The 21934-nt window shown below is 41.9% G+C and overlaps 1 protein-coding gene across 2 annotated transcripts in view; it reads left to right on the top strand.

The window, feature by feature from the left end:
* The window catches only part of TRPM4 (transient receptor potential cation channel subfamily M member 4), a 260833-nt gene that overhangs the window by 82633 nt on the left and 156266 nt on the right, over positions 1–21934 (top strand). For both annotated transcript variants that reach the window (XM_072425747.1, XM_072425748.1), the window contains exons 5-6: positions 93–259; positions 17021–17198. In XM_072425747.1, the coding sequence (XP_072281848.1) occupies positions 93–259; positions 17021–17198 (345 nt within the window). The remainder of the gene's footprint in view (positions 1–92; positions 260–17020; positions 17199–21934) is intronic.

Raw genomic sequence — 21934 nt, forward strand, 5'->3', positions numbered from 1 at the left:
AAAAAGGAAATAATAAGGAATATGGTGTTACTCTTTACTCCTGTTTGTTTGCTAAGATCAGGCTCCTAATTGATTCTCTGTTTTGCCAATAGGTGCCTGGATAATGACAGGTGGAATGCAGGTTGGCATAGGAAAATATGTTGGTGAAGCTGTCAGAGATCATGCAACTGCTAGCTCCAATTCCAGAACCAAAGTGGTAGCAATGGGCATTGCACCATGGGGAATTGTAAATAACCGTCACAGCCTGGTAAACCCTAAGGTAAGAAATTGTTGTTTGGCTTTTTTGTGCATAAGGTTGCCAGATTTATGAGTATTTATTAAAGAAATATTTTAGACAGTTTTACAAGTTTAATTTGCCACTATATGAAAATGTAATTACTGACCCCAACCCCCTTTATTTTCCAGTTTTGTCACTGGTACATAATGTATGCAAAATTGTATGGTAAAACCCTTGTCCACTTTTTTTTTTTTTTTACATTTGTGTCAGTGGGTGGTAAATTCCTTACTTACTTAATTGATTTGACTAGGACATTCCCCGTAGGGTTTTATGAATTCTAACAAAAACACTGAGATTTATCACCAAATTAAGTAGAAGTCATGAGCTGAGTGCTGAGGTCAGCATTACTTAAGTATTTTGTATGTATCTCTGAGCAATTATTTCCCCTTGAAGTCATTCAGTCATATCCAGACAATTTTATTTGTAGTTTTACATGTAGTGCAGAAGTGTAAGACCTTGTGTTAAGTAATATTTTTTTAACTTTTTTTAGACATGGGGAACATACAGGACATATCAAAATACAGTGATTAAACATATCTAACACACAACCACTAGTGGTTACATAAGAACCAAATCATAAAAAGAAATACATATACATTTTATTGCTTTCATCAAACATTTCAACAGTTCCTAAACTTATTGTAACAGTCATCTAAGTTCTGTCAAGTTTTTAATGCTAAGTTCCAATTGGGAAAATTTGTTTTCCCGATTGTTTTTTTTCTACAATTCTCCATTTTCACTAAAAAAGAAGGTAATCCAAAATTAGAGTTGTCCCCAGAACAAAATGGAAGCAGACCTCTTCCACTAGGGACTCTTGTTCTAAGAACGTCTGTCTAAAAGAATTCCCCTTATTTTGGGAGATTTCCACCAACTACTGTAACCTCCTCCTCTCTGGTATTCCACCAACCTGACTTTTTCTTCCACAATCTACAATATAATATATTAACAATCTATAAGTCTGCAGCCAGACATATCCATCCTTCCCACCACTGCCTTTTTTTGTAGTTCTCTTCATTGGCTACCATTTCACCTTAGAATCAAATTCAAGCTCCTGTGCTTTGCCTTCAAATCCTTCTTGTCCCACTTGCCTTTTCTGACCTGGTAGAAAAATACACCCCTAGCTGCTCTCTTCGCTCCTTCAATGACCTACTTATGACTCCCCCAGTCATAACCATGTCACATGCAAGGCTCCAGGACTTTTAAGAGCTGCCCCAAATCTCTAAAATGGTTTTCCATGTCCTATTCAGCTTACTCCTACCTTCTACTCATTTAAAAGAGCACTCAAAACCCATTTTTTTCAAACTTGCTATCCATCTTCTTTTGTCTCTTCAAACCCTCACTACTTACCCACCATTTCATATCCCCACTTCTAGTGTGTCTTGCTTTGCCCACTTCTTAGATAGTACATTTTATTAAAAGATCTCGCAATCACATAATATATACAATATTTACAATATGTCCATAAATAGGTAAATATTTGGCATTATGCAATTGTATGCAACAAAATCAAAAATGTTTCACATACATTCCTATACTTTACAAGGTAAGGCCAAGAAGTACAAACCCGTTGCCATGTATGTAGCCCTTTTTCAAAAATAAATCCGCAAAAACTGAGGAGTGTATAAAGGACAGACAGAGAAATCCAATTATCCTGAAATAACAACACTAAAGGAAGACCCGATATTCCTCTTCGCACTCATGCAAGCTTCTTCTGCTATTCTCCCTCTTTCAAGACCCCGAGTTTTCCTCACCTCATGCAGAATATCATTCACCCCACCTCGTCTGGAAGGATTTTACTATGTTTGCAAACCATACATTGTGCATTCCAAGTGTAATTTTGGACCACCGCACTACTATTAAGAAGCGTATCAAAATTCCTGTGCGTTTGGAATGCTTATATACTCTGCATAATTCATGCAAATGAGACGGGGAATACCTAGCACCCTCCCCACCTTTTTGTAAACTTCTACATTGAAGGGGCATTGGAGCAGAAAGTGCTTTATGGTCTCTTCCGATTCTCTTCATTCTGGTCTCAAGCATACACAACCTCTTGAGGGCCTGTGCCGATAAATTCTCAAGTAAAATTTACCATCAGACAAGTCAGGTCCCTAAACTTCAAGGGAATCCTTTCCAAATTAATTAATCTCAGCCCCTTCCTCAAAACTGGACCTGGGCAATCCCTTAAGGCCAATGACCCATCAAAGAGTGAAGACAAATTCTGCCCCTCCAGAATTTACCTAGAGAGGTTTTTTGATCTGTTTTGATCTGCCATTGCTTCAATATTTTTTCAGACTCGGGGTCACATAAACCAGAAACCCATCCTATCCTGCTGAATCCTTGGCTTTTTCACCTTTCCCCGTTTCCCAATCATGCAGAAAAGGCTTAAACAAGTTGGAAAATTCCCACCCATCCAGGAGGGCTTTCTGCATGCATGTTACAAAATTTAACTTGGAGAAAAGAGTAGCAATGGGTAGGCCACCCTCCCTTCTGGATAGGTAGGTCACATTCCGCTTCACCAGGTTCGTACTGTTTCCTCAGAGCATCTGGAAGAAGCAGCTGTACATCCTAGTGTACAGGGATACTGGTAAAAAAACAGACATACAATAAAAGCTGACTTACAAGAAAATAGAAATAAGGTAAGTTTTTATCAGATCAACCCTTTATGATATATTTTCAAATTCTTCCACTTTGCCTTGGTTTTTGCAATTTGCAGCTTACTTTACTAATTTAGCAGGTATAATCTCCTGGGCCAAATCGAATTCCCAAAATTTTACCTTCTTCCTGAGGTTCTGGAAGGTAACTGAGATCTGTTTCATCTGTCCCAGAGATAATCACAGATACATCATCAGCATAGGTGACTACTCCCAAAGGGGGCTGATCAACAATGCCCAAAGGAACCCCGCACAATGGTCTGCTCTCTAGCTCTCAAACGAAGGTGTCAATTGTGAATACCTTAACAGGGTACTCAGTGGGCATCCCTGTCGCACTCCTGAGCTCACTTCAAAACATTTACCGATCCAACCATTCACAATTGGGAAGCTTTCTGTCCTCTCATAGAGGACTTTTAGCCAATCAGAACATTTAGGTTCTAAGCTGTATCTGCAAAGCAGCAACCAGAGATATTCATGATTCACCCAATCAAAAGCTTTTGGCTAGTCAAATGCCAGCAGATATTTTCTCAAAACCGCAGCCCTGCATCTCTCAAGCCCTCCCGGATAGCTAACAATGCTTAGCAGAATCCAGCAGGTAGAATCACAGCAGATCGCCTTAATGGAGGTAGATAGCGATCCCACTTCCAGACAGCCATTGAAAACCTCTGCTAACCAGGGGGCCAGACTGGATTTAAAACATTTATAAAACTTGCTGTCAATCTATCTGGTCCAGGTGATTTCTTGGTGGTCAGCTTATCTATAGCATGACACACCTCAACCGCTGTGATTGGTTCTGTCAAATCCAGAGCAGAATGGTGGTGGATCTTAAAAAATACTCCATCTTGTCTCAATCAAGAGGTTTTGTTTTTTCCTCCCCAGGAGATCTACATTATATATTCTGACAATGTCAAGGATCCCTGCCCTGGACATAACCAGGGAACTTGTGTTGTTAATCAGACCTTCCACAGACTGCTGAGCCGTTTGCAATTCTGGTAAGGGTCAGGCGACTGCCATTTCCCAAAATCCCTTTTCAGAACCTGGCCCTGCCAGTCATATTTCTTTTCTCTCAAAAGGAGCAATCCCCTCTGGGTTTGGTAAAATCTTCTCCACAATCTCTGATAGTTTCCAAATCCAAACAATTCCAAATGAAGTTTCCAGATACCCCTCCCTCTTCTTTTTTTCCCATCACCTGCCAAGTTTCAGAATCTACCCCCTCCCCTGCAACCTTATCTTTAGAATAGAACAGATGGGGACGCGACAATTTCACTAACACTGCCCTGTGCAGAAGTGTTCTGAACACACAAGGCTCATGCACCATATCTCTCACATCTTTTTCCATATCTGATTGCAGCAAATCTTTCACAACCCCAGGGGCCAGGTTATGTGCAACTTTTGATGTTACAATCCCTCACAAGGTGACCCAGCCCCTGGCACAAAGAACATTTTTTAACCTCGCACACAGCAGCAAAATGCCCCCTCTCTCCACACTTGTAGCACAGTATTGGCTGACCGGGGTAAAATTCCACTAACCTGGCCTATGAAAGCAAAGGAGAGGACATGCTGTACAAAATTCACAATTACTGTAGACTTGCCTTCCATCCACCCATCCAAATCCCATATTCCTCACACACCTTCCTTAAAGTGGTCACAATCTCACTATACCTCCCCAACAAATTTGCTGAGGGGATTGAATCATTTCTCACCAAAATGTTAATTGGCTTTATCATATTTTGTCTGGACTCGCTATGGGGTGACCTTCCAAGCTTATTACATTTTTACAATAGGCCTCATAACATACCAAAAAGCATCTAGCTCTTGGGGGTCCTACAAAAGAAAGGTCAAATTTTTCACTGCCTATGAGTAATTGGAAAATTTCACTCAAAAAAAAAAAAAAAAAAAAAATTTTCAAAATTAAATCAATTACCCCCATTTTCTCTATTGTAAATGTACCAGGTTTCGGCGTTTAAATGAAGGCACAAAACCCCCAAGTCTTTCTCCCTGCATACCATGATCAACACTTCCCTCCAACATAGCAGCATATACAGTCTCTTGGTCTCTCTGTAGGCATACTCTTTCCTACTGGTGGATAGTCAGGCTTCCTCCAGGCTCCTCACTGACCAGTTTGGCTTTGGAAGTGCGGTTTATTGATACATTTTTCCCTCAATAGGCCACTATGCTTTTCCAAAAGTTTTCCAGGGTTTCACGTCTAAGAATTTCATTTTCCAGCTGTTTTAACTCATCCTTGAAAAGCTTTGACTTGCTGCTGGGGGCTTGGTTGTAGGCCTCTTTCTTTTCCCTGTACATATCTTGTACAGCTTTGAGCCTTTTCTCTGCTTGTTTCCAGCTCAATCTTTGAATAACTTGTTGAGTTATTTCCTCCACAATCTTTCCTGGCACCTGGGACAGATCTGAAAGGATGCTGGAGTCATCCACCTCAGGAATGGGGCTCAGGCCCTCTGCCTTGCCCAGGAAGTAGACATGTTTTTCAGCCTGCAAAAAATGCACAGGCCAGGCTGCTCTAGAAGAGCACAAATGCACCTGCTCTTAGCAAATGACACAGCTGAGAGCAGACCACACCCACCACAATAATTGTAAGCTCTACTGTACTGGGCAGGGTTCCCTCCTGTGTCACTGTCTGTATCTGTCATTTATAACCCCTATTTATTGTACAGAGCGGCATAAAATCTTGGCGCTATATAAATACTGTTTAATGATAATGGGGTGTTTTAAAAATTTGCACAGTATACAGAGCAGTGCAATAAGGAGTATGTAAATACAGTACATATATCCAGACCATGCAAATATTCCACAGTAAAGTCCTCACAGGTCAAGGTTTGCCAGGCAATGGGTAAAGCAAACATGCAAGCAACAAAATAGGAGAAAACTGAGGATCCTTTACATGTGCAGGTACACTTAGGTTCATAAATAATTGGACAGAAACAACTTTTTTTCTAATTTTGGTTCTGTACATTACCACAGTTAATTTTAAATGAAACAACTCAGATGTAGTTGAACTGCAGACTTTCAGCTTTAATTCAGTGGGTTGAACAAAAAGATTGCATAAAAATGTGAGGAACTAAAGCCTTTTTTTACACGTTCACTTAATTTTAGGGGCTCAAAAGTAATTGGACAAATTAAAAAGCTGAAAATAAAATATTAGATTCTAATACTTGGTTGAAAACCCTTTGCTGGCAATGACAGCCTGTAGTCTTGAACTCATGGACATCACCAGATGCTGGGTTTCCTCCTTTTTAATGCCTTGCCAGGCCTTTACTGAGCGGCTTTCAGTTGGTTGAAAACTCCAGACTGGTGGCAGAGTGTGTACTACGTTTAAGAGTGTCCATTCCACCTGCTGCACTAAAGGTGTGATGGCCACACTTTTAGATCATCGCTATCCAATTTTCATCTCTGTTAATTATCAATGCCCTTGTCACTGCAAAAACAAGAAGTAAATCCCACCTCCCTCTACCTCCTGTTACAGAGGATTGTCAGCCTAAAAGGCTACTCCCCACTAACACTTTCATGGTAGAGAGACCATAATAATGTAATCCTCTCCTAGCTTCTAACATGAAAATGAGCAAAATGAAATCGATACTGCTGTTTTTCCAGCAGAAAAAATTAGTTGACTCCTCCACAGGTTTCAACAAGTATCATGCATTTTTAAAAACCTGCTTTTGTGCGCTGTAGTGCGTCAGATAGTTGGTTACCATTTTTTTCTAGCTCAAATAGGCAGTATGCTATTTGAAATGTTTATGTAGATCATTAGTTTTAAGAAACTTTTCCGTCTGCAAAGCTGCAAGTGCAATTTTTGCAGTGTAGCATCTGAAGTGGGCACAGTATGTTCTGGCCATGGCAAAGATGCCTTGCAAGCCATGGTAGGTCTTCAGAAATTAAAGCGTTTGCTTATGTTCAGTGCTGCCACAGTATAGATCATGTTGTCAGCAACAGCAAATTGTTGATTTGGAGAGGACCAATGCGTAATTTATTATTTCAAGGTGGAAAGCAGCTTGCCCATGGTGTGACTTTTCACCCAGACTGACTAGATAGGGAATTGCATAGAAATTCTTGAGCTTGCACATGTTGTGCTGGTATCAGTAGTGAATGGTACAGTAGTGAAAGGTAATGCTACTAGTTAAGAGGAAGAAGAATTTTGAAAAGGAACCAAACACAAAACTCCTCTTGCCGCTGTATGGGGGGGACAAATCACACCATGCAGACTTGGTGATGCTATGCAGTACATTTATCCAATAGACTATGAAGGACATGTACTGCCCCTGCCGTATCTGTCCTCATGAAAGGCATGTACTGTCCTAGCTATCTGCTGTTTAATGAACCTGGCTGGTGAAAATTTCAGAGAAGTAGACACATTACGGACCATATGTTCTAATGCAGGGACAGGTTAGTTAGTTAGATAAATAACAAGAGTTAAGCACACTCCATAAATTCTTAAATGGAGCTGGCTTCCACCAACTTTGATATCCCTGACTGTACCATTAGTTGTTTTCTCAGGAGAGTGTTCAGTTGTCATGCCAGATTGCTGGAAACAGACTTCAATTTGTTTTCCAAATAGTGTCTAATGGAAGACTGACAACTACAAGATATAGGAGGAAAAAAGGGTTCTGCAGCAGAAGGAAGGTTGGCCTTTCCTGTGCACCTATGGCACTAATGCTGTGATGAGGATTAACCCCTACATGCAAGAGCAGGAGCAACAGTAGCAACACATTTTTTTACCCTTTAGAGAATTGGATGGAGGATGAGAAGTATGCCTGGTTACCCACAGCTTACCCTGTGTTCACATTTGTGGCACACAGCAAAAGATACGTCAAGAGCGTTCAAAAAATGCTCATACTCAGGACACCAAGTGAACTAAACCCCTAGGAAGCTCTCAGGCTTTGCTTGTCTACCTGCAGTTTTGTGACATTTTTGTAATGTATTACCACGAGTGTTGGTCGAATAGGTCGCTATTCGATTCAACCGCTATTCGGCCGAATAATGCATAATTATTTGGGTGGTTGAACGTCGAATTCGAACTCTATTAAAGTCAATGGGGGAAAAAATTCGGGTTGTTATTTGGGTCGGTGGAGAGCTTCTACAGCCTATAAATACATTTAAAAAGACATGTCAAGACTCCCATCTCCGCACAACACTGTACAAGTAAAAATAAAATAAGGAAGTCTTTTTTTTCTGTTGCTGGCAAGGCCATTTTATGGGGCGGCCAAGGAAACATACCGGATTTTACACGGTCTCCGAGTACAGCCAGAGAGGGACATGAGGGGGTTCCTCTGGTCCAAAAATTAGCCACCAGGTTTCACCGCTCCGTTACAAGCCATACACAGGCTTCAGAGTACAGGCAGAGGTCTCTGAGGGCGGTCTTTCAGTCCAAAAATTAGCCAGCTACACTGCTCTGTTATACGTTACAAGTGACAGGTGGCAGCAGCAGTAGGAGGAGGCGGTGGGCACTGAGACGGAGCAGGGACCGCTTTTGTAACTGGCATCCAGAGTTGGGAACTGGGCAGGCGGCATCAGTTACAGCATGAGGAGGAGGCGTTGGGCTCTGAGAAGGAGCAAGGACGGCATTAGAGGTTGAGGCCATCACCCATATGGACAGTGTCGAAGCTGTAGCTATTGAAGGCATGAATGGATCAACGAGATTCCAATCCGTACCAACTATGTAGCGAAACCACATGAAAGGGAACGGGCTTGGCGGAATCAGCGGGGAAAGAAGACCCTGTTGAGCCTGAGTCTAGTCTGGCATCTAGAGCTGGGTACTGGGCAGTGGGTAGGAAGCAGCAGTAATAGCATGAGGAGGAAGCGGCAGGCCCTGAGACATAGTATGTGTATGGCTGTGTTACTCCTCCTGCTGCCACCTGCCCACTGCCCAGTACCCAGCTCTAGATGCCAGACTAGACTCAAGCTCAACAGAGTCTTCTTGTCCCATTGATTCCACCAAGCCCGTTCCCTTTCATGTGGTTTCGCTACATAGTTGGTACGGATAGGAATCTCGTTGATCCATTCATGTCTCCAATAGCTACAGCTTCGACACTGTCCATATGGGTGATGGCCTCAAGCTCTAATGCCGTCCTTGCTCTTTCTCAGGGCCAAACGCCTCCTCCTCATGCTGTAACTGATGCCGCCTGCCCAGTTCCCAACTCTGGATGCCAGTTACCAATGCGGTCCCCGCTCCGTTTCAGAGCCTCTTCCTGCTGCACGGCCCAGGCTTGATCAATATGAGGTGATGTATGTATACTTCCCATGAGCCAGTTGATTTGAGTGGGTGGCATTTTTAACCCTGGAGCGCAGGTCGAAGCGCAAGTGGAAGTGCATGTCAATCACATCCAGTTGGTGGAAATCTGCCAGTGTGGCCCTGTCCAAATTCCCTTCTATGATGTCCCAGCGCACATTAGGAATGTGGTACTCTAGAACTTCACCAGCTTTGAAACCAACAGACATGGATGTGTTGCATATCACCAGACATTTGTGGCTCAGCACCTCGGTGAGCCGAATAAACAGGTGGTCCAGGCTGGTTTTTCAAACTGGCTCCAAAAGGCCGCTGCTTCCTTGTACTGTATTGGTGCAGTCCTGAAAACTACTGTACTCAGTTTGAGTGTTTCACTGTTAGATAGCGTGTTACATACACGCAGCCAGAGTCAGGGTACCCTCCCTGAATGCATGCCCAGTATAACACTTGTACTGAGAGACAGATGCAGTGTATACTGCCGTATATAGTTTGTATACTGTGCTGCATATTACAAGCGTCACCACTGAAGGAAAATGCTGCATACAACACACACAGCGCACTTGCATTTTTGGTGTCAACCCCCCCCAATAAAAAAATACACTTACTATACATATTTACACTTTGTGAAGCATATTAGCTACAAGGTAAAAAAAGGTAATGCTTGGCTACATGCCCCTCTCAAATTGCTGGCAGCTGCACGGGTAACTTTGGTGGCAGAAGGAGGAAAGGCAGCAGAGGTAGATCGAGCAGTTTGAGCTTGCTTCTTGGTCGGAGAGCTCTGTGCTTTCACCAGGTGTTCCCGCCAGGTTACCGGGTCGTGACTTTTTAAATGGGTGCTCATGCAACTTGTTCCAAGTTTGTTTTGGTTTTTGCCTCGTTTCAAGTGTTGAGCACACAGTTTGCAGATGACAAGTGTTGTTATCATCATCACTATGGACATTAAAAAATGCCCACACAGTCGAACATCCAACTGGGCCAAAAGGTGCTCTGGAGCTGGTGGTCGTGGTGGCGGTTGTTGAGGCATAGGTGTGGTGACAGGCAGCTTCCGACGATGGATGACTATGACTTGCCTCACTGGTACGTGAAGAATGCAGAATAATATTTTGCAGGGTGTCAAGCAAAGCAGTATGAGTTTGTTTTTAGCTGCATACCCAAGAACAAGAAGCACTGCTGTTGGTGCTGGGCATCCATTATTACAACACCATGAACAAGAGGTAGTGGAGTACATGACCCAGCCTGGGTCATGTGATTGTACCCCTTCATTCCAGTCCTAGACACAGGCCTTACAGGTTTCCCAAACAGTCCATGATACACCTGTTCCTACTAGTTCTTCGTCAGTAAAGTCTCGGGTATAGCAGTATGTAGAGGAGTCTCACCGAGGTGTTGGAGAGGAGGAGCTACAAGCATTCCTTCAAGATGCTCAGTTGTTTCACCCTTCTGACGAAGAGAGTTAGTTCACAGGCTTTTTCCACCCACTTACTTTTCACCAGAACACTCTGAGCCAGACCAGCCAATTCAAAGTGGCTCCAAAAGGCCGCTGGTTCTTTTCGGCACATACTGGGAAACTGTCTCTTCTGCTGATCATGATGATGATGATGTCCTTAATCGTCATGGGGCGAGCAAGGAGATCATAATAGGCAGGAAGAAAAGGAGGAGGAGGTTGTAGAGCACCCTCAAAGGGGGAGAGGACAAAAGAGGGTAAAAGCTGCCCACACTCTGCATTCTTCACGTACCAGGGAGGCAAGTCATAGTCTTCCATCGTCGGAAGCTGCCTGTCACCACAGCTATGCCTCAACAACCGCGGACCACCACCACGACCACCAGCTCCAGAGCACCTTTCGGCCCAGTTGGATGTTTGCTCGTGTGGGCATTTTTTATGTCCATAGTGATGATGATGACAACGCTGGTCATCTGCAAACTGTGTGCTCAACACTTGAAACGAGGCAAAAACCAAAAAAAACTTGGAACAAGTTTCATGAGCACCCATTTAAAAAGCCACCACCCGGTAACCTGGCAGGAACACCTGGTGAAAGCACAGAGCTCTGTGCGACCAACTCAGCCCAAGAAGCAAGCTCAAACTGCTCGATCTTCCTCTGCTGCCTTTCCTCCTTCTGCCACCAAAGTTACCCATGCTGCTGCCATCAATTTGAGTGGGGCATGTAGCTGAGCGTTACCTTTTTCAGGCTCCACCAGCAGTGAGCAGGAGCTACAACGCAGATCAGCTGCTGTTTGTCGCATTGCTAGCAGTCAAGACCAGGCATCATTGCCATCCCCCACAACTTCTACGGCACCGTCCAATCTTTCTGTGGTTAGCATTCGCAGTATCCAACCTTCCATCCCCCAGATGCTGGAGCACAAGAGGAAATATGTCCCAAATGACCCCAAAACAAAGCTGATTAATGCGGCAATTGCACAGCTGATAGCATCAGAGCTCCTCCCTTACTGGCTGGTGGACTCCAATGTGTACCCTTACGCATTTCTCTGTAGGAACCCACAGTACATTATCCATAAGCGACAGTATTTTGCACAAAAATGTGTTCCTGCTTTGCATTGGTTGCTGGAGCAAGCATGTACTGGGAAGATATATTTCCTATACAGCTTACTGAGTAACTTTGGTGGCAACAGGGGAAGATGCAGGTGCAGCAAGGCCTGCATACCTACCTCCGCCCAGAGCACATCGCCATGCAATTTCCTTCTCAACCTCAGGACAGGAGCAGGAGGACATATATGGCTAACTCCCAACAGACTTCAGCCAGGCAAGGTCGTGTGTGACAATGGGGCCAATCTGCTGGCAGCCCTGCGTTGTGGTAAACTCACACACTTACCTTGCCTGGCTCACGTCATGAACCTCATAGTACAGCGCTTCCCTCGGAATTACCCAGGCCTCCAGGCGCTGTTACTAAGGGCCAGAAAGTTGTCAGCGCATTTCCGCCGGTTGTACACAGCCAGTGCCAGATTGGTGGAGTTACAGCGAAATTTCAACCTGCCAGTGCACCGGTTAGTTTGTGTTGTGGCCACACGTTGGAACTCCACATTTTACATGCTGCAGCGGTTGGCTGATCAACAGAAAGCTGTGGTGGATTACGTGGCAGAGTCTGTTCGTTTCAGACCCATACCCACACTACCTTTTTTCAGCCCTGCGGAGTGGCTGCAAATTGAAGACTTGTGCACTGTATTGTCACCTTTTGAAGAGGCCACCAGGATGATCAGCAGAGATCAGGCCTGTGTCAGTGACACCATCCCCATCATATGCCTGCTGGAACAGATGATGGTGGATCTCGGACACGACACAGAGCAGACGCTGCAAATATCATCTCAGACATGCGTGCCTAGTATGCATAGTGCACTACCAACCCAGGAAGAGGAGGAGGTGGAAGAGGATGAGGAGGACATTGCAGGCATGGGAGAAGAGGAGGAAGGGGCAGAGGAGGATATTGAGGGTACATGGCATCCATCCACCCAAACACAAGGCGGCATGTTCCGTGGATGGCAAGACCAGGCGGAGGAGGAGGATGACCCTGTGCTGCTGTTTGACCCACAGGAGTCTGGGTACAGAATTACCTCAGCTGTGGGTAGTTTGAGCCACATGACATCCTTCATGCAGGAGTGCCTAGCCAAAGATCCACACATAAAACACATAAAAACATGACGACTATCGGATTGCTACATTACTGGATCCACGTTACAAGCCTGAGATACAACAACTCATCTTGCCCCAATACAGGGGTCCTGGTCCTGACTGCTAGCAACGCCACAGACCGCAGCCGATCTGCGTTGGAGCTCCTGCTCACCGCTGGTGGAGCCTGAAAAAGGTAATAATTGGCTACATGCCACACTCAAATTGCTGGCAGCAGCACTGGAAACTGTAGTGGCAGAAGAAGGAAAGGCAGCGGAGGAGGATCGAGCAGTTAGAGCTTGCTTCTTGGGCGGAGGTGGTTGCATAGAGCTCTGTTCTTTCACCAGGTGTTCACGCCAGGTTACTGGATGGTGGCTTTTTAAATGGGTGCTCATGCAGCTTGTTCCAAGTTTGTTTGGGTTTTTACCTCGTTTCAAGTATTGAGCACACAGTTTACACAGAAGAAGAAAAAAAAAACCTTTGCTACCTTGTGAAAACATTTGAAACTGTACATCTTTGTCCTGGTATTACTTGTGGTGTACAAAATGGTAATGCTGGTATCCTCTCTCCAGTCCCAAGGGGCTTGATTTGAGTCAAAGATGTACTAGTGGCCAGTCTCCTGTGGGGCCTACTTCTGCTTCCAATCTTTTATCAAGCTGATAGCTATAAACTAGTATAGTGTGTGTGTCAAAAAGTTAAGTCAAATTATGAGAAAAACTTGCAAATTTTATTAGTAACGATGGGGAAAAAATTATTTTTCTAAATGGAAATTGTGATTTCATTTTTTTTTATTCTATATGTTCCTATATACTCCATTTTCTATTCCTGATTAGCAGTAGCAGAAAAAGACGGATTGGCAAGCTCTTTTTTCTATTTTGTTTTTGATACCACTTGTCCCTATTAGCTGCTTAAAGTTTAACCCTAACTCACTAGCTCTATAAAACAAAATGGCAAGCAATATCTGCCCCTTTTGTGTGTGTGTGTGTGTTTTTTTTTTTTTCCTTTTTTTCTCTCCTTTCTCTTCCTGTTAGCTGCCACTAACTCGCTCACTAGCATTGTTGTAGTAAATCGTGGCTTGTCTAGCTGTCTTTTGTAGAGGGCTGCACTGCCATCAGCCTGTAGAAGACTAAGAAAGGTGTCCCAATGCAACCACCTGTCATTGGATAGGTTTCCAAACTGAGATTGGAACTCAGATTACATGAATTCCAAAGTTGGAATAGCTAAATCAGAATAGACTCTAGATAGAAGTATCAGATCTCTCCACCACTAACCTAACACTTAATGTCCTGTCCTCTTTCTATCATCCACTATAGCTTAGGAAAAAACATACATGTAAAAGGAAAATGTTTACATTTTACTTACCTCTTCTTCTGTGGCATTAGGGGTAGACCGTGCTAGAAGTCTGGCAGGCAAATTTGGGGAGTTGGAAGCTTTAATGAATGAAGAATGGGTGTAAATATATGATTTCAGTACAGGATAATTTTATTCTACAGTATATAGAAGCCACAACAGGAAATGATACTCTGCTGGACAAGTTTTTTAACGATGCAAAGCTTGTAACAAATGGTTATATAAAGATTGGGTAGCAGGGACCATAGTATGATTTAACTTTTTGTAAGTTGTAGAAATCTAAGTTTAAAGAGAATAAAGGGAACAGTAGGGGTTTTGTGGCAAAATTATATTGTAAATATTTAATGCATGATAAACGAATGGTGATATAGTAAACACAGAGTTTAGAACCCCCATTCCCAACACACCTGGTAAGATTAGTTGGGGTTACAAACTGGACAACATATTTTCTAAGACTTATTCAAATCCATATATGTCCATATAAGTTTACTGTTTAAAAGCAAAAATCAGGGTCCCCACACAGTTCGCCTGCTTGGGTTTCCTCAGGGGAAGATATGAGACTTGTATCAGGTACTAATTGGGAACATATATGCAGGAAATATATATACATAAGAGATTGTTGCATCTTAACAGCATATTTCAAATAATAAGCATTTGAATGTGAAATTGTAACATAATTTTTTTCTTTTGAAATTATACATTTTCTATAATGATTATCCAATAACCTTGGTTGTACTTTTTACATTTATGTATACCTATATTGGTGCAAGAATCTCATCATATTGATGAGATTGTGCCTTTGTAACAGTTGTGGACTAATTTGTCTCATAGAGGTGGTGCTCTTTGATTCACCTGGTTATCTCAGGGGTTTCAGCAATGAACTTACTTATACAGTGATCGCTCATTAATACATTTTTTTGAAGTATCTGATCTATATTTTTCTAAATCTTGCTAAGGGTTGTAATAAACTTTACCTTGGCCAGTTTTTCGGAATGTGTCTTTTGTCCAATTAATAACTGCAAGTGAGTTTACAGTTTGGCCCTTAAATATGATATTTGAGTAAGTTGTTTCTGTAGCCTCGCTGTAATAGTCCAATCTGTAAATCTCTTGCTGCTTATTCAAAATCCCTCTCTAATGAACAATTATGTCTCAATCGTAAGTTTTGTGAGTACCGAAAACTCCGGATAAGTGCAAGATGTGCACTCTTAGCTTGGAGTAGTGTTTCCAGCTGTAGGCTTTCAATATAAAGTTGTACAGTACTGGTAATAGAGAAGGTGTCCCTAAACCACAAAAGACTATTGTTGAGAGCCAGGCCCATTGGGTCATTATAATAAACAGAAAAGAGAGAACAGCAGGGAATTTGATGTGGCTCAAATGTTTATATGTGATTGTACAATGTATGTATAGAGGTAAAACAAAGATGAATTACTTATATCTAGACAAAGACCATGTGCATAACCCTCAATAATGTAGAGGATGACGAGGCCTATGCTATAAAAAGTACAACTGACTTAATCTTAAAGGGTGTTACAACTCAACTCGATCCCGAATCCCAAGGCCTTTCGGCAGTTTAGGCTCCCTCAGGGGATTAGTGGGAAACCAGTGACAATACTAACAAAAGCAAAAAACATAGAGCAGTAATTATAATTATCAGTAGGACATCCAGGTTCAAAAAGTGAACAATATATGTCAACATTTCTAGTCTAATATCTCTGATCTAAGAGGCTAATATCGGAAATTATTATTCATTTTTCTATATATGACTTCAATTTTAAGCTTATTTACACTAAAATAGGTATGCTGATTCTGAAAGTGCAGTTGTTTTCTCCTGGTTCCCATTGTGTCAAGTTGACCTCCTCCCAGCTCACCAGCCAAGAACAGAGACCCAGGAATAAACAAGGCTGGGAGTTTATATCCCCAGCCTAATTTCCAGGATGCATTTCAGCTGAAACAGTAACACCTGATCATACCCAGGCCTCTTTAGCTCCCCCACCTGGCCAAGAAGCTCATTGTCATTCAGCCTGGTACTTCAACCCCACCTTCAGGTCAAAAGGAAAACTGTCTGACTAAATAGAAAAATACTCTGCGTATAACCTGTATATCTGTATCTGGGGCAAATGTACCTGTCATCCTGGTCAAAACCCTGTGATTTCTTTGGCTAGCTGTTACAATATATATATATATATATATATATATCTAAAGCATTGTAGCAATTTATTCCACATAAAAAATGGACATCCACATTCATATGGAATAGCATTTGATCGATGTTTTCTTGAGTGGTGGCTCTCTCTGAGGCTGATTTAATTGTTCTCCAAAGCTAGAGAGGATACACTTTCATCAGTGAGGCTGGGTGATCCGGCAAACCTGGAATGGATTTCTTTATTTTCTTTTGCTAGCAAATGTTTTGAATCCTGGACCAGATCCATTCCAGGTTTGCTGGATCACCCAGCTTCACTGCTGAAAAAAATGCACCAGAAAGTGGGGATCCACTTTATCTATAAAGGCGGCCTAAGGTTTAAATCAAGTTACTTTTTTTTGTCAAAGCCCTTTGGTTTATAGGCTTTTTCCAGTGTATTGTTTTTTGTTTTTTTTTTATTTTTTGTCAGTCCAAAAACAGATAACTGGTTAGGGGCAATTACATTTTACCACCTGTAGACAATGTTTTTTCAATGACTTGCATTCCTAGGAAGATTTTTAAATGGAAGTGTCCCCTACTTGACTGCTAGGCTACGTGCTTGTTGTGGGACAATGACTTGTGAGTCATGACCTGTAGTACTGAATGACCTCCTTCAATTTTTTCAATATATTAGGATCTTTGTATCAGATAGTTGTAAAATGGTAACCTTTTAATGGCATTCACTCATAACTGTCAACATTGTTTCCAGGGCTTTTTTCCAGCAAAATACTACATGGAAAATGTGGATGGGCCAACATATTCCTTGGACAACAACTACTCTGTTTTCCTACTAGCGGATGATGGCACCAGTGAGCAAATGGGAGGTGAAACTAGCTTTAGATTCAGGCTTGAAGAGCATATATCACGACAGAAGACTGGAGTTGGGGGTAAGTGCAAAGTCTAGTTAGATTATTCATTGGGGAAATAAACAGTTTACAAAGTGTTATATATCCAGCAATCAATTAGTAGTAACTGCTCATTAACCTCAATCACTGACTAAAATATGTAAAAATAAGGAAACCTCACTGCAGATTTAGATTATATAATAGGAAAAGACAAAGAAAAAGATAAAATATTACATGTTACAGTAAGAAGAAAATTACAATATACTTACCCATGTTCGGGGGGGTTGCAAGGTATATTTGTTATAAGCGCAAGGATAATGTCTCCTAACATGGTCCACCTGTTGAGATGGGAGAATTGAGGTGTGAGAATTGAGATTTTGCCTGCATCTGTGCAGGATCTGGTGATGCAAATAACTTTTTATGTGCACCCTTCTTTTGAACCTCAAACACTCCCACCTAGGGATAGATAGATTTATGGCTAATGGTCCACCTAGGGATATCATAGTGAAGCCTCACTACTTCAATTTTTTTTTTAATCAAAGTGGCTTTTAGTGTGTTGTGCTTTTATTGTTTAAATACACTTATCAACTTACCCTGTTTCGCTGAATAATTCTTGTTCGTTATCTGCTGTGATGATCTTGGGCTACTTCAACTTGCTTCTTTACATATGAACAGCCGCCAGTGTTTGTAACCATTTTTGGTATTTGAGAGTGGGGGGGAGGACACATGCTCTTCCCGTAAGGACTTTTTTGTGGTCTTCTTTTGTCCCCAGCTAAGTCCCCTAATGGCTTCTGAGATGTTCTTTCGCTTTGATACCTTCCCTTTTGGCCCCTGAATATTCCTGTCTGGACAGTTCCCAGGCAGGGATATGAGCCCCAAGAGCTAAATATTGTCACCGTGACTTGTTATAGCATTTATCAGGGCCATGAAAAAAGCAGGGCCTAGATAGCTACTTTGTTCACCCCAAGGTCTAAAGGTTGTTTAGGTGTACCACACTTTCACAATTATTATTCTCCTGCAAAGGTTTCTCAACTCTGCCCAAAGGCTTACCTCCAAGGGTAGAGACTGAGGCCCTATCTTGCTCCTCTCTTGTGATTCAAAACGTTATATGGATACCTTCTCACTTGAAAAAAACAGGTCAGATTCCCAACTTTAGCCTATGCTAAACTTATCCCAAACCAAAAGAGCAAGAGCATAGGATAAAGCAGAAACCCAGCATTTGCCCTGCCCATAGCTCATTCACACCGCAATTTAGGTGGTGAACAAACAAGGGTTTTTTTTTTCAGTTAGGATACCTGGCATGTGGAAGGGCAACGCTAATGTTTTTAACTCAAAAGCCGGGACTTCCGTAGGAAGAGTATTTTACTGTCAAATTTACCCCAATGTGTGGTCAAAACTTTGGAAAAGCTTGAATCTCCTCTGTTCTGGTTGACTCTCTTCGAAAGCTCCTGTATATTGGTAGAAAGACAGGTTTGGGAATGACTTGGTAGTTTGAGGAGTGATACATTATGGCCTATGATAAAAAAAAATATATTTTTACATACACCTTTAATTGCATACATCTATGGACCTCTATTACGATGCTGTCTGATTCCAGACATCTTTTGGTGCAAACCTGTAGTGTTCCCAATCTGCTTCTGTGGGTGTGCTCATAGGGGGGTGATGGAGCATATACACAGTGCTTTAGTCCAATTGCACAAGCCAAGGTCAGAGGTTTTATATCTGCTTTCCAGTATTCTACAAACTAACTTAGATACCCATGAGTGTGCTTTGTTTGACAAACGACTGACTAGATATATTCTGCTAGCAGCTCATATTACCTTGACCAAAGTGTGAAAATCTGTCTCCATTTACCCTTGATTCTGATCAATAAACTTAATTGGATAATACTTAATGACAGCCTTACCTGCATACTTAGTTATGCCCTTCATGGTTTTTAACAGAACCTTGAATCCATGAACCGAATACTTAGTAACCTAATCTCTAGTCTAAACTCCGGGGAAAGCCTATTGTTCCCTCATTCGCCCCTTACTTTTTCACCTTCTGTTTTTTTCTCCTCTGTTTACCTCACTCCAGCATATTGTGCCCCACTCTAGTGTCAACACCAAAACATCCTGGTGTTGTGCCAGTTAGGGTTTTCAAGTGTTAATGGTGTTGTCGTAATTATTATTCTCTGCTGGTTTATTTCCCTCTATTTACTACTGTTTGGTTAATTGTATTTGGAGGTCCAATATATTTGTTATCCTTTATGATCTTATTTATTGTTTATACAGTCTCAGCGCTTGTGCCTATTGGCAAATATTAGTCTTAGTTCTACAGCAACTTTTAATTCGTTCGGGACTTTAGTCATTTTTGTTTCTCCTCTGTCCTTTCTCTCCTGTATGTGTTTCCTTGTATCTATTTCAGCTTGTATCAGTCCATAAATGTTTCCATTGCCCCAGACGTGCACATGCTACTGGATTTACACAGAAAACATAAAGCATTTTTACTAAAATAATTGCTATCTGAATGGTCTAAATCTACAGTGGGTGGCACAGTGGCCCAAAGGTTAGCTTATTCTGGCTTTTTTTAGCAGTAGGGTCCAGATTTGAATTTCGGCCAGGACATTATTTGAATGGAGTTTTAGTGTTCTATCGTGTTTGTGTGGGTTTCCTCTGAGTACTCCGGTTTCCACCCACATTACAAAACCATGCAGTTAGGTTAATTGGCTTCCCCCAAATTGACCTTAGACTGTATTAAAGACCTATAACTAGGATAGGGACAATAGATAGTGAACCTCTTTAAGGGACAGCTAGTGACAAGACAGGACTTTGTAAGACAAGACAGGTCTTTGTAAAGTGCTGCTTAATATGCTGGTGCTATATAAATACATATTAAGAATAATACCCCAGAACATTGTCTTCCAATGAGAAAGTTTTCAACTTTAAACCACACGCTTTGGGCAGCAAAAATGCACTCCCAAGGATGAATCTCATGATCTGCTTTAAAATATTGAAAAGTACCACTCTACAACAGTAAGTTGCTACACACTGTGTGTAACCCACCAGTACTTTAACAAAAAAAAAAAAATGTATGCATCTGCTATCGCTATTACTTTTCTTCAGTATCATGGGAGTTAAATATTAAAAAGTGGCTAGAGAAAGTAGGTGTACTAGGTCCCCCCTCTATGGGCACATAGAAAATGACCACATTATGGTCTACCACTATTATTACACTATTACACTTCTTTAATGTGGTTTATTTATATTCACACCCTTACGATTCTTGACTGGAGTGAATTCCTGATGTTACTTTGCATACTACCTTGAATGAGCAACAATCCTTTATTTTCAGTCTGCCACAAAGTGCATTAGATTATCAAGGAGTTGATTGAAATTTCATATGTCAGTTTTTTCCCAGTGCTTGGTGTTAGGGAAGTAAATGTTGAATTCTGGTTTTAGCTCCCCAGAAATTGTGACTGTTCTACCCATGGTTTCCTTTCTAAAGACCCTTTTGCCCCTTTTAAGGGGTAAAGTTTCTGAAACCACATTCCTTACACAACAAATAAAAGAAGGCGCTAAGAAATATATTTAATGATAAAATTGCTTGATAAGTAACAGCTGTGAGGATTTGGTTTAAGTAGATAAAGATCAGAGCTTTAGGCTTCTTATGGGGGTAACCCAGGGCTGCCATCAGGAGGGGGGGACAGCAGCGACTGATATATCAGGTCCTGGCAAAACAGGGGCCCAGCAGCTACTCAGCAAACTGTTATGCAGCGTTTTCCCTTCTTGTCTGGCTTGCTGTCATCACACAGCAGTCTTGGCTTTCTGCAGAGATAAATATTCGTATCTTTTCCTTATTAGGTATGTTAACCACTGTTTGCAGATTTGACAACAGGCAGCTTCACACAGCCTTCCTCATCTCTATTGAGCTGCAGCTGGGAGATGGTATGAAGAAGTGGTAACTGCACCTCAACCTCACCCCCCCCCCCTCCCCAAACCTAAACATTAGTCTAAGGTTTAGTTCACATTCGCTTTTTTTGTTTGGCTTGTTCAGACCATGTGGTTACAGTTTCCACTCCACCCAGCTGAAAAACAAATCTGTGGAGAACAATATAGTAGGAAAAAGATTTAACTAGTTACCTGCAGGAGAACTTCTGATATCAAGCAAACAATGCGAAGTCTTTGTTTCCTTCAGATGATTTTTGACAGGTTGTAATGGGTCACTGCTTTTTTAGCTAGTGACCATAGCTTAAACAAAATTCTGATAGCTATTTAAATAAATAATATGGTAAATGCTTTTTTATTTTTTTACAATTTTGAACATATTTTTTCTTCCACATTCCTTTGTGCATCAAACTGTCCAGATATCTAGCATAAGCAACGGATAGATAAAAAGATCTCTGTATGTCTACAAAGTAAACACACTGTTTGTGAGTAGTTTATTATGTATTTTATGCTGACAGTCATGAGTGGTGGATCCCTACGCAAGTGTTGGGATAGATGAACTCCCATGCACCACAACATATTGGCCTGGCCAATCGTGAAGCTAGAAACAGAGTCAGCTGCAATTTGGAGAGTCAGGCTCCAATTGCACCTGGCTCCTTTGCTGTCTAACCTGGTCCACCTTTGTACCTTGCTTTCTTTAGCCCAAACCCAACACACATTGCTTTTGTCTCCCTTTCTGGTCTACCGCAGACCCTCCATTTGTACCTGGCTAGCCAGCAAAGGAGCCAAATGCTGAATCTGGGCTGGCCAACAAGGGAGCCAGGTTGGAAGTGGAGCCTGCCCTCTGTTTGC

This window comes from Pyxicephalus adspersus, chromosome 11 (genome assembly GCF_032062135.1).
Source record: "Pyxicephalus adspersus chromosome 11, UCB_Pads_2.0, whole genome shotgun sequence".
Taxonomy (NCBI): Eukaryota; Metazoa; Chordata; class Amphibia; order Anura; family Pyxicephalidae; genus Pyxicephalus; species Pyxicephalus adspersus.